Source organism: Calliphora vicina, chromosome 1 (genome assembly GCF_958450345.1).
Source record: "Calliphora vicina chromosome 1, idCalVici1.1, whole genome shotgun sequence".
Classification (NCBI taxonomy): Eukaryota; Metazoa; Arthropoda; class Insecta; order Diptera; family Calliphoridae; genus Calliphora; species Calliphora vicina.
Genome location: NC_088780.1, coordinates 158,428,796 through 158,446,972, shown reverse-complemented (window position 1 = coordinate 158,446,972; position 18,177 = coordinate 158,428,796). Strand labels below are relative to the sequence as shown.

Here is an 18,177-nt window from a genome sequence, read left to right as displayed (position 1 = left end):
TCCAAATATGTCAATTCGTCATCCATTTTTTTTGGAAAATTTCGTCTAAAGTTCTTGGTTATCGTGCTTACAAGATTCATCACGTACAGGAATTGAAGCCTCACGATCATCGTTCGCGCCGTAATATCAATACCTGTTAACTGGGCACCTTGTTCAAGTGATTTAACGCCATTTGATTATTTTCTCTGGGGATATGTCAAATCCCAAGCAAATATTAACGCGTTATTGGCGAAATACAGCCTGATTTACTGCGAATGGTTAGTGAAGGCTGTTATTGATGAACTCATTCTTGACGTTCAATTTTGGTCCACTTTTTCGAGTCACGAATAACACGAACAAGGCCTACAAGGTGTCAATTGTTGCAGGTGACTAGTGACTTCACCTGGCCCCACAGGAAATAGTCGAGAGCACGACCTTGGAGTCAAGTTATCGCCGTCGCCGTATGGTATGTAGCGCCATCCTGTTAAAACCACATCTCGCCCGAATTAATGCCATCAATTTTTTCAACCATAAAAAAATCATAGATCATGGTGCTTTAACGATCTCCAATGACCGTAACGCTAGCACCAGTGGTGCCCGTGGAACTAGTGAGGTTACAAAAATCAAAAATTTCATGTGCCCCTAAAAAATATTGAATAAACCAGGAAATTGTCCAACGATTTCAAATATTCTATTCTTATTACAATCAGATTTTTGGTTCAAAAGATGATTTTCTGTTTTAAAAAAAACATACCATTTTTAGGTAAATTGGTCCTCTTTTAAATACAATATCTGAAAAACTAGGTAACGGATCTATTTTTGATTCTATTGATATATATGTATATTTATTGAGAAAAGAATAAATTAAATTATACTGTTTGCTTTGTATTTGTCCAGGTAAATCGATATTTACCAACTATCCATTTTTTCAATATTTCTCATCTTTGATGGAAAATAAAAAAAACTATCAATTTCTATATTTGCCATAATTTCAAAATAAGTTGTTTGGTTATTCCTTTATCTAATGCAAAAATGTCAAGCCGCCCGTCCTTGCCCCATTTTTTGCTAGAGGTAAAATTTTTAAAAAAGACATGGTTCCAAAAAGGTTTTGCATGCATTTTTGGTCATTTTTTGACATACAACCGTGAAACCCACTAGATATACCTTTTTTACGGATTGTGAGCAATATTTTACAAAAAATTTAAAAAAAATTTAAATATTTTCTTTAAAAACAATTTTTATCTTTTCTGGAATAATTTTAAATTATCAAAAGAAACATAAAAAATCTAAAATTAAAAAAAAATTATTTTACTTCCCATAAAATTGATTTTTTCACAAATTTCAACGTTGCTAACCCATAAGTAGGCACCTAAAATTTTTAAATTATCTCATTTGGTTAAAAAGTTATGATTTTTTCAGAGAAAAAACTCGGTTTTAAAAAATTCTACGCCTCTATAAATTAAAATTATACGCCTCTATAAAAACCACCCTTTATGTATATCATTTCTATACCGAACACCACCATAGTGGGGAAGGTATAATGCGTTTGTTCAGATGTTTGTAACGCCCAAAAATATTAGTCTAACACCCTTAAAGTATACCGATCGACTTAGAATCACTTTCTGAGTCTATTAAACGCTGCACAGTGGTATGAGAATAAAAAAAGAGGGAAATAAATCTGTAACTTCTAAACCCTTACGCCGATTTGAATGAAATTTCACATACGCAAAGAGGAAGTGCTCATGAGCTCAGGAGCTGGCCCCGGATTCCCCAAAGTAGGACACCTTGGGTATGTTCAATTTTAAAAATGATCCTATTTCTTCGTTTGTGTTCCGATTTCAAAAAAATTACACATATAGAATCTTCTTGCCGAGCACTACATAAAACTTCGAATGCTAATATATACATTTTTGAAAAGTAGTCAAATAAATAAGGGAAAACTAAACAACTCGCTGAGAATCTACCTAACATAGAAATTCATAAAAAGCATGTTGAATACATAACAACATTTTTATGAATGTAAATAACAGTGCTAGGTAAATTCTCACGAGTTGTTAAGTTTTCCCTAATTTATTTGACACGTAAAAAACATAAGGTAGGCATGTTATATATCAATGGATAGAGGATTTTGTCTTCTTTTCAAAAATGTATATAACTTATGACAATTAAAAAATTCATGGAATAATTTTTTGAAAAATATGACAAAAATGCTTTTTATTGAATTTTGCATAGATACAAATTTTTCAAATTGAAATAAAATTTTTATTTATGAATATTTTTTAATGAAATTTCACTATTTAAAATGGAAAAATAAAAAAAAATTTGGAAATTTGTTATCAAGTATCCCGCAATTCCCAAAAAATCTTGAAAAATCCCAAAAATGGGATTTTTTCGTTTTTTGGCTATAATATCCATACCAGGGGCGGGGTTATCGTAACCCTTTACAAAATAATTAAGAACTTATTGCGCCATCTAAAATAGGTTACTATATTTTGATATCGAGTATGCGATTTTAGAATTTTTGCCCTAAAGTTGAATTTTACATAAAAAATAGGCATTTTTTGAATGGACCTGATCCCGTCGGTATCAAAAATTATATATGTTTTTTTTCATTTAAAATATTCGGCGTAAAGTTAGCTTTCCAAAAAGTACAAATTCATTATACATCCTCTTAGAAATTTTTTAGATAACTTAAAAACAATAAAAGTACTTTTTTCCCAAAAAAATTGCGAAAAAACGCCTTTTTTAATTTCTTAAAATTCAAATGCATGTAACTTTGGACTCAGTGATGATTTTTAAACACTTATTTCTTTATTTGATATATAGATCTATTGTTAATCCTATAAAAGAAAAATAGATAAAATCGGGGAATATTTGTAACCGCGGTCACCAAAAAACTGGAGTAGGGTGGGTAAAAATGTTGAAAATTAAATTTTCAAATGCGAATATCTGCTAAGCTATAAGAGATAATTGATAGCTACGACGAGGTTTTATGTAGTGCTCGACGAGGAGATTCTATATGTGTAATTTTTTTAAATCGGTACACAAACGAAGAAATAGGATCATTTTTAAAATTTAACATACCCGAGTTGTCCTACTATGGGAACCCCTGGTACCGCTCCTTGTGAGCTCATGAGGTACAAATTCAAAACTTAAACTCGACTACACTTCCTCTTTGCGCATGTGAAATTTACAGATTTATTTCCATTTTTTTTATTCTCATACCACTGTGCGATGTCCGTCCGTCTGGCTGGCTGTCCATGTAAACCTTGTGCGCAGAGTACAGGTCGCAATTTTGAAGATATTTCAATCAAATTTGGTACATATTATTTTTTCGGCCCAAGGACCAAGCCTATTGAAACTGGCTGAAATCGGTCTATTATTTCACCTAGCCCCCATACAAATGTCCTTCCGAATTTGGACTTTATCGGTCATAAATGTTTAATTTATATATACATATATGTATGTATAGATACATATATGTATCTCCACAAATTCCGCTCCAAATAAGTTTTATATATACAAAATTCAACATTGTTAACTTTCATATAGACATAAATCGTACGACCTAATTTCATGGTGATCGGTCCATAATTGGTCATAGCTCCCATATAAGGTCCACTTCCGAAAATCACTCAAAAATATAAATTCTTGAAATTTTAAAAGAAAAATGTTTCTTGTCTTTTACTAAGTGTAGGGTATTATATGGTCGGGCTTGACCGACCATACTTTCTTATTTGTTTTTTTTTTTTTTTGAATTTGAACTTGAATATAAATTTATTCGAGTATTCGATTATTTGAATTATTGAATAATTTGTTACTCTAACTTGAAAAATCTTATTCATTCGAATAAATAATAAATTTTTTTCTTTAAATTTTTATTCGAATGATAACTTTAGTGTGAATGCACCAAATACATGTATAGACTATTTGTGTAAGAGTGTGTTTCCATTTCTATAGTTTGTGTGTGTGAATGTGTGATCTTTAATGTTACAAGTTAGACAACATTATAGCACTTAAGGGGCTTTTAAAAAGTATATGTATACAACATTCATACACGCACATATGTATGTATTACTACTAGCACTCTGGTATGTGTTCGCACTTACAACTAAATACCCACTGTAGCTAAACATTGATATTTGTATGCGTTTAAAACAGGCAAGGAATGCCAATGAAAATGGTTTGATAAAGCATTTTGCTTTGAAAAAAAAAATAAAAAACTATTTTTAAATTAAAAGAAGGAAAATACGAAAAAAATTGTTGTAACTATGCATGCAATTGTTAGTGTGCTTCAATACATTTTAGAGTTATTGAAAAAATGCATTTTAGATTTTTTCCTTTCATTCGAAAGTTTAACAATGTTATGTGGCGTATACTTTATATAAATTAGTATTTCTCTCAAACATGTTGCGTATACGCTGGGGTGTTTAAAAGGTCAACAGTTAAATTAAATAAATAAGGAAAACTTCTCATTGTATTGAAACAAAAGAATTAGAAATAACTAATATTACAAATAAACTAAGTTTCTTTTTAGAAATCTTATACTTTGTTTTGAGATGAATTGAATTTTCAAAATAAATTTTTTAACAAAACTGACAAGAAGTTATATCCATTGATTTGTTAAAGTGGAAGAGCTTCAGAAAGCTTTGGAAAGAAGCTAACATACATCTCATATGACGAACATATGATTGAAGCCCAATTATACTAATTTCTCAATAAAACTAACTGAACTAGCTTTATAAAGAGTGAGTTAAAAGAAAACTTTAAATTTGTAGGTTCATAGTCATACAAAGCATTAAACAGTATAAGGATCAGTATGAAAAAAAGGCCTAACAGAGGCAAAAGAAGTGGAACAACTCTTTCGTAGAGCACCGAACACTTCTATCAGAAAAGCAGCTCTGAAAAGTGGATAAATGTATTGCCAATATTTTAATGTTTATTGAATGTGTATATTTTAATAAATTTACGTATTTCTGAGAATGTTTATATTGAACGGTTTAAGTTTTATTTAACCCTTTGTCGACCGACGGTACTTATAAGTATCATAACAATAATAAGCTTACAAAATGAAAACAAAACATATTTTGAACCTTTTTGCCCAAAAGTACTTTGAAATACACTATCATCTTTGGAATAATATATTTTTTTTGCCTATTGAATTATTTCATGTTCTCATTGCGGTATTTATTTATGTTGTAATCACAAAAAATACTGTTTCTTAAAATAGAAAATTGTATAAATGTTACAAAACTAATCAATATATTAATAAAATGTAAACAAAAATCTATGATTTTTTTTTATCTTTTGGCTGATGCTGACCCAACGGTACTAGGTCCCTTTCGGATCCTTGCAGGTCACTTTCGGTACCTTACAGGTCCTCCACAAAGTTAACATTTTGTAAATAACTTCCTGAAGTCCTTATTTTCATTATTTCATAAAAAATAAAACCTTTTCAACGATTTAAAGACTTGGTCCACAAGGGGTTAACTTAATAATAGTATAAGTTTTTTTGTCACACTCTTTATGTATTGTGATTTCTATTATTATCACATTAGTCGAAACTTATATATAAAACTAGCAGACCATCGCTCGGTAGCTATTAATAAATTTTTACTTCGTATGGGAGGTGCCACGCCCTCGAATCTAACCCACCCAGGGACCCATTCAAACACACACAAACAATTTCATCGAAATCGGCCAAGCCGTTAAGGAGGAGTTCAGTATAGAAGAATTAAATACATATATAAAGAAAGGTAGTATAATAAATACGAACATTTTTGTAGTTTATGTAAGTTAATGGCGAATTTACTAACATGACAAAAAAATATGTCGCGTGATAAACCACAATGTTCCCAAGTGGAATGAATAAAGGAAAAAAAAACCAATGCAAACATTTCAACAACACAACTTTCAATTGATTGTGCTACAAATATACTATCGAAAAATGTAAATAAGAAACACATTTTTTCAGATTTCTTTATTTTATAATTTCAAAGGCATACGAATGTCGCGTTCGGGACCGTATATACTACAAATATTAAACTAAAACTCAAACAACGATATAAACAAACAAAGAAACATTAAAAAATCCCAAAAAAAAATCTACCACAAAAAACAGCATCAAAACAATTATAAAATTTTTATTTTATATTTAATCAAAAATATACTTACTATGTATTTTATATATCTGTTTTTTAACCAAGTTTATGTATCTGTAGATAACGTGTATGTTTGTTAAATAATACATTCATAGACAGATATGTATGTGAACTTGTAATACATACATACATATGTATGTATATGAATATGTATCTGTGTGTGCGTGTTTATCTGTCTCACCATGTTTAACTTTTAAAAAACACAAAAAAAAAACATTTAAGTGGCCATTGGATGTTGTTGTGAACAATAAATACAATAAAACATGTGAAATACTTGTGGTTTTACAACTTTTTATTTTTTGTTTTTTTCATTATTGCCTTTTTAATTTTATAGCATTTTATGTGTGTTTGTGTGTATGGACACATGTATATTAGGGTGGCCCTTATTTTAAACTTTTTGAATTTTCAATGCAAAAGAAATCATGAAATTGCATAATGCATATGGAAATTTTCACGGTCCGGAACGCGACCTTCGTACGCCTTTGAAGTGAAAAAAATAATCTTATTTATATTTTTCGATAGTATATTTGTACTATGTTTCGGGCAAAATAGAGGTTTTGTCGATTAGTAGTTTCTAGCAATAAACATGGTATCCTGAACTCGTTTTTGCGAAAATTTTGCGAATTGGAACATAATTTATTAAATTAAAATGATCAAGTAATATCGATCAACTCAAAAAATCACAATCATGGATGTTAAAATATTAAAATTGTCTGTCCGCGTTCCAACTATCCCGAACGCGACATTCGCACAGCTTTGAAGCCTTTCTTATTTACATTTTTCGGTAACATATTTGTAGCACGATATTTTGTGCGAGAGATTGGTTTTGTCGATTAGTTATTTCCAATATATGATATCCTAAACGAGACAACAAATAGAACTCGTTTTCTTCTGACTCTAGAAAAATGCAAAAATCAACGAATAGAAACAGAATTTATTTCAGAAATTTGTTTGAAATTAAAATGTAATGATGTAGCTATTAATTGAGAGTTGTCTGGTTAAAATATTTGCATTGTTTTTTGTTTAACAACCTTCAGTATGTTTTGTTATGTGAGATTCGTAACGCGACATTTTTCCGTTATACTTGTAATACCGATTAGTCAAGTAAATTCATCTCAAAATATCATAAACTACAATAAAACTTTGTATTTATTATATTATTTTTAATACAAAAGTATACAAAGTGAGTAAAATTATTAATTATTTGTTAAATGTTACTCACAGTAGAAGAAATTCAATTTTCGGATTCCTGTAATATTTTGTATACCATTGCATTATTTCTGTTAATGTTTGAGATATCTCTTGAATTATGTCCTAGTTATGTGCTCTCCTCCGATCACTATTTGTTTCGATCGATGCAGAACGCTCTGCACGCAGAAAAAAAATATAGTTGTGCATGTTTGCTGTAACCATTTCTATATTGTTACAAGTTTTTTTTACAATATTATAGTCACAGTAACTACTTACATGATTGTGGCAACCATAATATGGTTAACTTGCGATTCACATGATTGTATCAACCATATATATTGTTACAGTAAACAGTTATATGTTTGTGACAACCATTTATATGATGAAGGACTTGCCATATTATGTTGCTCTCGGCTTATGAGTATCATAATCTGAGAACAACATATTATGATAAAATTATTCATCATAAATATGGTTGTCACAAACATATACTTTTTTACTGTAACCATATATGTATATGGTTGATACAATCATCTGAATTGTAAATTAACCATATTATGGTTATCACAATCATGTAAATAGTTACTGTGACTATAATATTGTTAAAAAACTTGTAACACTATTTAAATGTGCGTGTGGGATACGCTTCACTTTGGAACAGAGTATCTGATATTGGCTTGATTCGTTATTGGACTGAAAAGAGCAATTCTTCAGGCTCGGAATTCATATGTTGTTAGAAATATGATAAAAGCTCATAGCTAACACTGGCCAATACTTTGCATAAATTTATATTGTACAAATGTTTAAAAATAAAAGCTGACAATTTTTAAAAGTCATACCATACCCAATATTTACAGTTTTCAGTCCAATTTTCTCATAATAAGAAATCAGATTACATTTTAAAAACATTTTTTTAACGAAATTTCAAAAAAATATGTAAATTGTTTTTGATTCTAATGAAAACTAATTAATAATGTATATTTTAACGGTTGTACATATTATGGGTTAGCATGAGGACCGACTTGGTTTTCAGAACAATTTTAGTTCTCGGGAGCATTGAAAATCGAAAAACTGCAAAATAAAGGCCATCCTAATACACATTCATTGAATAGTTTGTGCTAATTTTATATGTGTTTGTATATTTTTTTTATAATAAAACAAAAAATAACTTATTTAAAACATACAAATACATATAATAATAATCATACAACAACAGCAACAATTTGTTAACAACATATGCTTTAACACTCTTCTGTTGCCCAATACTTTGTTACTTTGTACTCGTATATGCAACAACTACAAGAGTAAATTTACACTTACAGACCCGCATTCATATATAACAGTGTTGGTCAAAACGAATTGGACAAATATTTTTCTATACTATTTCTATAGAGAAGAATTCAAAAAGATCCATAAACGTCAGCTTATAGAGTAATCGATTCTCTCAATCTAGAGTTAAGTGTACGAGGCTTTTCTGGACAAACAAGTGTATAAAAATGCTACATGAACATGATCAAATGGCCCTAAGGACACATACAAATTGGTGAAGCTGTTTTAGAACAGGAAGGCGTTAATGTCATGCAGTGGCCAGCACAGTTCACCCTATATAAATAGTAAATAACAAGGTAAATCGGGAATTGTTACAATGTAATTTTTGTTCAAAACTTTTTGACCGATACTGTACATACAAACATACGTGAGAAATATGTAGTTACTGTATAGATATTTTTTTGTAGCCTTATTCGAGTAAAACAAATTTCATATAGTTTGATATTATGAAATATTCCAAGGTTGGCTATGACCTTTTCGCATCTTTCTGGCAACATGTGATCCCACCAAATACAGAGCATTACCTTAGCGCCATGGATATTTGGCTTTGGTGTCGATTCGATTGGTTGGCTGGGCTTCATATACGATCTCTTATGCTTCGGGTTAATGTAATGTATCCATTTTTCATCGCAAGTAATAATAATGCAAAATTGATTTTCTTTATAGTATTCAATCTGTATTTCCGACATACAAAATCGTCTTTCACGGTCTCTCCAGTTCCATTCGTATTGTATTCAATTTCCCTAATTTTGGATGAATCCTGGTGTTTGCAAACGTTTTGAAATTGCCCAATACTTTTGCAAGCTCTTGTTGAGTTTGACAATAATCTTCATGTAGTAATACCTTCAATTCTTGGTCTTCAAACTTTTTTGGCTGGCCTGGGCGATCTTTGTATTCCGTATCAAAATGAATATATATATTCTGGATCCTTATAAGATTCTAAGACGATCTACCAAACGAAGAAAGATAGTTGGTTGAATTTTCTCTCTGTTGATAAAGTTTTTTTTGGTATTGAAAATGGGCCATTTCGATCCATAATTTCACCTTGACATGTCCCCCGGAATACTATTTGAGCGGTCATATATATATTGATTAAGCGGCAATCCTGATACAACTTTGCACAAATTAGTTCTAAGTACTATGAAATTATACTGTAAAGTATGGCGAAAATCGGGCAACATTCGTCCCCAGACCCAATACAAGGTCTCCCTCAGAAACATTCTTAATTGTCTTATAATAATTAGTGATGAAATTGGAAATAAACAAGTTTTATATGAACATAAATCTTTCTACCAGCTTTTTTGGATCAGTTTTTAATTAGCCCTACCCACCATATAAACCCTATATCAGAAAAATATTTTATTGGCACATTATTCTGGTGGGTATACATAATTCGGAACAGCCGAATAAAGAAGTGGCCACTTAAAATCCGTACGCACTGTAGTAATCATAACAAAGCTCCGGTTATCAAAATGGAAAAAGATTTACATATGTTTTTAACAACAAATCTACCGCTTTTCTACAATGAATTGCAAGTCATTATGTTTAGTTTTAAAAAGTGTAGACACAATGGAAAAAGAAGCTAGTGATAAAATTTTGCACAAATATCTAGAAAATCCGAATTGTCGGGTTAAAAGATAGCCAAAATCTGATTTTGGCCAGATATCAAGTCAAAAATTTTACATCTCAGCAGCTCCAGGTTGTGTGGTCTTTAAATATGAATACGTAAAATTGAACAAAAATATTAATTTGGCTGTCAAACCGCAGCTGCTGTTAGAAGAGTCAAGATTTTCAGAAATGTTTTTAAAGAATTTTCAAAATTATATATAAAAAGATAGTTTGGAAAAGCGATTGTTGTCATTTATAAGACATCATACATCTGATACAAAGTTTTAGTCAAGTTGTCATTACTCAATGACAAGTTGTCATTACTCAAATACAACTATGAAGTTGTATAATGAGAATAATATTGATGTTATAGCAAAACATCAGTTAAACAAATTGCCCAAATCTTCGTCCAATCGAGATATATTGAAAAAGTAAATACCCAGATTTTGATGAGAACAAAGTGGAATAAATATGCTGGAATAACGGTAGAAGTGGGAAGTAAAGTTGTGCAGCTATTAATAGGAGGCATAAAAAGAAAGGCCAGAAAATGTATTCGAAATAAAGACACATAAACCTGCAGTTATATTTTTTTAAAGCTTAATAATTTACCTTTAATTTCATGTATACAATGTTAACATACGTTGTTTCATTTAAAAGTTATGCTCGTTTTAATCCGTCCGGATTTTAAGTGGCCACTTCTTTATCACGCTCTTACTTGTTCATAAATATTTTATTTATCAAAACAAACGTAAAATTTATTTATTTTAATGTATATCACACCATATGTAATGTAACTTAAATATTCTCTCAGCTCTCAGCAAAAGCATTTACTCGAACATTATTCGTCCATTGACCATTTTTACTCGGTTAGTTTTAGTTACTTCACATAATAACCAATTTACTTTGTTGTAGTCAAAAATAAAACAAAATTTACATTTTCATCATTTATTGTTTCTTACTCGTTTATAATGGACTACTTGAGTTTTGTATTTCTTTTTTTTTTTTTTTGGTAAGTGGATGCTTTTATATCTGCCAATTTTGGAATATTTTTAAAGTAACAAATATATAATTGCATATTCATTCATTTTAACTAGTTAGTATGTGCTTTAAATTTTGTTTAAAAACAATTTGTTTTATTAAACAAAATATGGTGAACATATAATATTAAAAACATTTTAAATGAATATTCTATAGCATAGCACTTGAAGTTTGTGGTATGCAATTAAATTAATGCAACACAAATTTAAAACTACAAATTAAATTAAAAAAGTATATTTAAAAATAAGTTAAAAATAGTTATAAAGTAACTAACCTATCGAAATCGAGAATGGATTAATTCTTTGTATGTATGAACGTCCAAGATTGTGATTGTCTAAAAATGCGTGATTTTTCATTTGTACAATAAAAATGTATTTAAAGTATTGGCCAGTTGCGCAAAATTTTCTTCTCCTTAACCCGACATTACCTCTGGCATCTACAAACACAAGAGACTTGCGCAACTAAATTGCCTAGTGAGAAAGGGGTCTTAGCTAATACATTTTCCCCTCTTTCTGGCAACACACAGTGGTTTAGAAACTTTTTTTTTGGAAATAATTCGGTATCTCGGGAACTATTGGAGATATTATTACAAAATTTCACATGGTTAGAGCTGAGGTGTTTTTGAGTTGAATTACATTTGTTCAGCTTCCTAGGGGTAATACGGGCCAGTTTGTGCCCCCTCAAAGTTGGTCACCTCGGGTCTCAAAATTTTTAAAAAAATCCCCAAAAATTCATTTATGATCCGAATGAGCTGAAATTTAAAATATAAATAGTCCTTGAGAAGATCTACAAAAAATGCGCTTGCACGTGTTGGTTATCTCCTTCAGTTGAAGAGATATTTAGGTTTATTTATTTTTTTTTTTTTAATTTTGCTCGATTTTTTTTTGTTTTTTAGATATGGCGGCCCTACGGAGGGTCGAATTTTTTTTTCAAAATATCAGCTATATTGGCAATAAAATTCTAAATAAAATAAAAAAAACTTGATAACAGTTATCTCGTCCGTCTAAAAAGTTACACGCATCCAAAGTTGGAACATGTAAAATGGGCCTAATTTTTTACGAAAAAAGTCCCTATATATTTTCTTTTGTAGAAACAAATTTTCTTTTTGACTATATACAATTGTTATATGTTCCGGAAAGAAAACTTAATGCAAAAGCATGTAAAGTAAAATTGGGCTCACTTAAGCGGACACAGTATCCCCCAGACCTATCCAAACTTGGACAATTTAAAAAAAAATATTTAGGTTTCAGTAAAAAATTCTAAAAAGGCAAAGCACCGATCCTCGAAAAAGTTCCGTATTTGTATAACCCTATATGTTGTTTAAATACTTAGAAAGTTGTTTTACTATCACACGGTAAATAGCGTCACAGTAGGCACTTTTCTAAAAAAACTCAGTTTTTGGAACACATTTTCCCCGTTTTAGGAATTCCGGTATTTGAAAATAAAAAGTGTCAAAAATTATAATGTCATTAATTTAAGGACATTTGGATCTAAATTAGTTCCCAATTTTGTTATGATATCTTTAACCGTTAAAATTTTACATTAAATCATATTTTATATTTTTATTCGTGGAAAATCACCATATGAAAGTTTTTTTAGTTTTTAAGGTAAATGAAGTCCCAAAATTTTATAAAATTATTTAATTTTACTAAAATATCAATCCTCAGGTCATAATGTTTTCAACAGTATCAAATACTTATATAAAAAGCCTTTATTTACTCCTCAGAAGTTCCACAAACCTTGCCCGCTTTGACAAATTTGTACATTTTTTCATATAATGCGTGCTAAAATACAAAATATTTCAGAGCAATATCATTTTTAGTTCCAAAAATAGACGATTTTCTATTTGAAAATTCCAAAAATAGTAGATTTTTGCTGTTTTTTGTGCGAAAAAGTACTTAACTCTTTTTTTTATTAAAATAAAACTTTCTTTACGAACATATTACAATTTTATGTTTCTCTGTAAGGTATCTTTACTGAAAACATTTTGCTATAAAAAATATGTCTTATTTTTCGAATATGTCACCCTTACGACCTTCGGAATTTGACCTATTTTTTTTTATCAAAATTTCATATTTGTTCCACATGTTCTAAAATCCCATAGCAGGGATCAGAAAACGGAAAGCAGATTTGGAAACCTTGATATGTTTTCTATTTATCCCCAAAGTATTTTCCCAGCCATGAGGGAAATGTTGACCCTATGAACAAAATTGTAAAGTGTTAAAAGGAATTCCGCAATTCCTAAAAATTGGAGCGAAAATCTTCCGTGTCAAATTCACCACTTCTGAACCGCACAAACCATTATCTATAGCACGTAGAAACCGACGGAACACATTCATCATAAGTTTTGGTAAGCAATCGGTGTGCTTCAGCAGCACTTTTTTCAAATTAAATAAATAAATAACAATTATTCTGCATTTTAGCCTTCTTTATGTTATTTTCTGAAAGAAATGTAGTGTACTTTGTCATAATGAACAATAATTGTAAATATATAAATCAAAAGAACTTCATCTTCAAGATCAAAATCGTAAAAAACTTTAAAAAATTCGATTTTTTTTACCTTTTCCCTCGTTCAGGTCTATAGTTAGCAAACCTTTCAAAATTCAAGGAAACAATCAACTACAAAAATGTACCTAAGATCTCAATAAACAACTTTCTAGAACATATAAACTTAGTAAGAAAAAACTAAAGGAATTAAGTGTTTTGGGCCATAACCATTAAATTATTATAAACTAAAGCATACTTTTAGGCAGCTTTAAAAAAATTATTTCTAAATTTATTTCGATTTTTTTTAAAGTTTTTTGCGATTTTGATCTTGAAGATGAAGTTTTTTTAATTTTATATGTTCACAATTTTTGTTCTTTATGACAAGCGCTACAACTTTTGAAAACAAAATTTCAAAGTGTTTTCAAGATATGAGCCTGAAAAAATAATAACTCCAAAAAAAGTGCATGATTTTTTTTGGTCTTTTATCACGTAATGGTATAGTTATATTTCTATGACTAAAAAAATTACACACAGTGTAATCAACTTGTTAATAAATATAAAACAGCGACGTATGTTTTCCGTATTTTGTTTTTGCTAGAGTTAGGTTTTTGACAACAGACTTAAGTTTTTGCCAATTACGTCTCGTCACTATGTTACCTTATTATATAAAACTTAATAACACAGTGCAACAGTGAAAAAAACACACGATCATGACTATATAGGTTCGACTCTACTACCAAAGGGTAGTAAAACCCTATACTCAGTTTGTCCATTTTGGTGACCGATTTTTTTTTATGGGCTCCCAAAGTTTCTGAAAATCAGTGGGGCCTCTAAAAAAGGTGTCATCAGTTTTTGGTTAACAGCTAATTCAGACTTTGTGATACAGCTTAACTTTATATGGCAATAATATAGCTAAGATTCCGCCAAATAAAGTTTGTTACAATTTGTTTTCAAAAAATAGCTTTTTCGTGCACTTTTGTTGAAAAAATATAGGAAGAAACATTTTTTTTTTTACTTTTTTTAGAATAACTTCCAGGGTCTCCTAATTTTTCACTAACAATATTTAGCAAAGTTGTAGCTACGGTAAAGTTGAACAACTCTTGAGAACAAATCAATGCATTCTGAACGTGTCTAGTCACTCTAAATAGCACATAAAAATCACTTTGTACCTAAAAATTAACGTTTTTACTATTTTATTACGCTAAAACAAAGATTTTTTGTCAAAATAGTATGATCAAGTCCACACTTCTATGTTGTGCTGTATTATTTACTCGGCTGAGGTGTTCGGAATGGGGATCAGTGAGTGGACCCTCAATGTCACAAATTTAAAAAAAAATCGCCAAAAAGCCATTTATGATCCGAATAAGCTGAAATTTAAAATATAGATAGTCCTTGAGAAGGTCTACAAAAATATGCTTTTATCTGTAGGTATCTCTTTTAGTTCAAGAGATATTTAAGTTTAATTTTTTTTTTTTAATTTTGCTCGATCTTTCTTTTGTATTTTACACATGATGGGCCTACGAAAGGTCGAAATTTGTTTTTTATATACGACGTATATTTGCGATAAAATTCTAAAGAAAATAAAATAAACCTGATAACAATTATTTCGTCCCTATAACAAGTTACACGCATCCAAAGTTGAAGCTTCTTTTTATATACATTTCAACTTTGTATGCGTTTGTTTTTTAAGTTTTTATAAAAAAAGTCCCCATATTTTTTCTTTTATAAAAAACTAATTTTCTTCGTTGCTATATACATTTTTTATGATCTGGAAAGAGAACTTAATGCAAAAACGTATAAAGTAAAATTTGACTAACTTAAGCGGACATTGTACCCCCCAGCCCTATCCAAACTTGGCCAATTTTGAAAAAAAATTTTAGGTTTGAGTAAAAAATTCTAAAAACTCAAAGCACCGATCCTCAAAAGCTCGTCATATTTGTATAGCCCTATATATTGTTTATATACATACAAAACGTTTTTACTATCATACTGTAAATAACGTCAAAGTGGGCTATTTTCTTAAAAAGCTCAGTTTTTGGAACACATTTTCCCCGTTTTAGGAATTTCGATGTTTGAAAACAAAGAATGGCAACATTAGTGATGCCATTGACTTAAGAACATTTAGATCTATATTACTTCCAAATTTTATTGTGATGTCTGTAACTGTTCAAATTTTACATTAATTCAAAGTGTTTATTTTTCTTGATGGAAAATCAACATTTTATAATATAGTTAGTTTTTAAGGTAAAATACGTCCGAAAAAACACAAAATTTATTCATTTCACTAAAATGTCTATCTCCAAGTCATAAGGTTTCCACCGATATCAAAAACTTTTATAAAAAGCTTATATTTACTCTTCAGAAGCTCCACAAACCTTGCCCACTTTCAAAAATTTTGATTTTTTTTCATATCTTGCATCAAGCCGGTCTTGCGTGATCAACATTGGATACAGTGATGCGCCCGGATCATATCGATAATGATTTGCCCATTCTTCGTTATTCCAGCACAATAGAGAAGTATACACTCGAACATACATTTTTAACAAAAAATGTTTGTTTTAGAGTCAAAAAATAGTAAAAAACTAAAATTTTTATGCTACAAAGTCATTTTTGACAGCTATTTAGAATGCCTAGATATGTTCGGATTACATTGATATGTTCACAAGAGTTATTCAGATTTACCGTAGCTACAACTTTGCAAAATATTGTTATTGAAAAATTAGGAGTCCCTGGAAGTTATTCTAAAAAAAGTAAAAAAAAAAATTTTCTTCCTATATTTTTTCAACAAAAGTGCACGATAAAGCTATTTTTTGGAAACAAATTTTAACAAAATTTATATGGCGGACTATTAGCTATATTATTGCCAAATAAAGTTAAGCCGTATCACAAAGTCTGAATTAGCTGTTAACCAAAAACTGATGACACCTTTTTTAGAGGCCCCACTGATTTTCAGAAACTTTGGGGGCCCATAAAAAAAAATCGGTCACCAAAATGGACAAACTGAGTATAGGGTTTTACTACCCTTTGGTAGTAGAGTCGAACCTATACTGTCATGATCTTGTGTTTTTCCAAAAGTCTTCATTTGTTGCATAGTGTAATTAAATAGAAATTCCATTTAACAATTTTCTAATGTTTTTCCTTTTCTTTTGTTTTGTAGCCTCAAAAAACTTCACGAAATTCAACTTATTATTTCACCATCAAATGTCTTCTATCACAGCAATTTGGAGCGCAATCTTGTCTGTGATTCAGTAATTGGTACTCAATATTTTGCAGCAAATCAATTTGATTTGAATTTCATTTGGCAACAAATGGAAAATGCATCATCATCCTCATTGTCGTCACAAAATTCGTCGTCCATGGATGAAAGCGATTCATTGTCGTTGGCGGGCGGTGAGGAAAGTTCAACAAAAACTTTATCGTCAACGAAACATTTGTGCGGCGTCGCTGCAAATACATCGTATAGGAATTATCAATATTTTACGAAACAATCTGGTGTCGATTATAAAAGTAGTTCACAACTAATATTTGATGTTCTTATGCAAATGATTGAGGTGAGTTTTTAGTTTGATGTAGTTTCCTTAAATGCTGAAAATATAAATTGCATTTTAAAAATGTATGTGTATATGTTTGGTTAAACTTTAAGTTTAGAGAAATAATCCATAATAGAGTGAGTATTATTATTATTTAGTATAATAAGCAGTGTTGCTGAAACTGTAAGGAAAGTGTCATGAATTTTAGTATCATGAAATATCTAATGTTATTTAAATTTGTATGAAGATTTTTGCTAATTATGAGATGTTAACTATAGAAATATGGATATGATACTCAGTTCTTTTCTTTTTCATGAAATTCAACAATATCTATCCATTCTATGGTGCCTGAATTAGAAGAACTTTTAAACAAATTTGGTTTAAACCTATTTTACACTCCTGTAGACAATTTCGCTTCTATTAAATTTCCGAATAAGTTTTGGTATCACTGCTCTTTCTTATCGTTATTTTTCTTTTTGCTACTACTAAGTAGCAGTAGGGGAATACCAGTTAGTGGTGGAGTACGAGCAGCACAAAATAAAAGTAGCAACATGAGATATTATAGCAATATTTGCAAAAATAAAAAAAAATAAGAAATTCTTTAAAAACGTACGTGCTGCGTACGTAAATGTAAAATATGTATGAACTCGTACAGTGGATAAATACTTTAAAACGGATGCACATTTTGCACATGAATGTTATATGCAAATTTAGCACATTTCACAACTATGGACTTTTTTTTTTTGCTACTTGCTCTCAAAGACTGTACGTAGTGTTTGAAAAAGAAATGTTAATTTAAAATATGTTTTCTTTCTAATAGACTCTATAGTTGAACCCGCGTTTGAGTAATCGAT

General features: G+C 29.9%; 1 protein-coding gene across 2 annotated transcripts in view; it reads left to right on the top strand.

Moving 5' to 3' along the window:
• Window positions 1-18,177, top strand: part of htt (huntingtin) — a 99,907-nt gene that overhangs the window by 65,246 nt on the left and 16,484 nt on the right. For both annotated transcript variants that reach the window (XM_065516371.1, XM_065516370.1), the window contains one exon: window positions 16,951-17,344. In XM_065516371.1, the coding sequence (XP_065372443.1) occupies window positions 16,951-17,344 (394 nt within the window). The remainder of the gene's footprint in view (window positions 1-16,950; window positions 17,345-18,177) is intronic.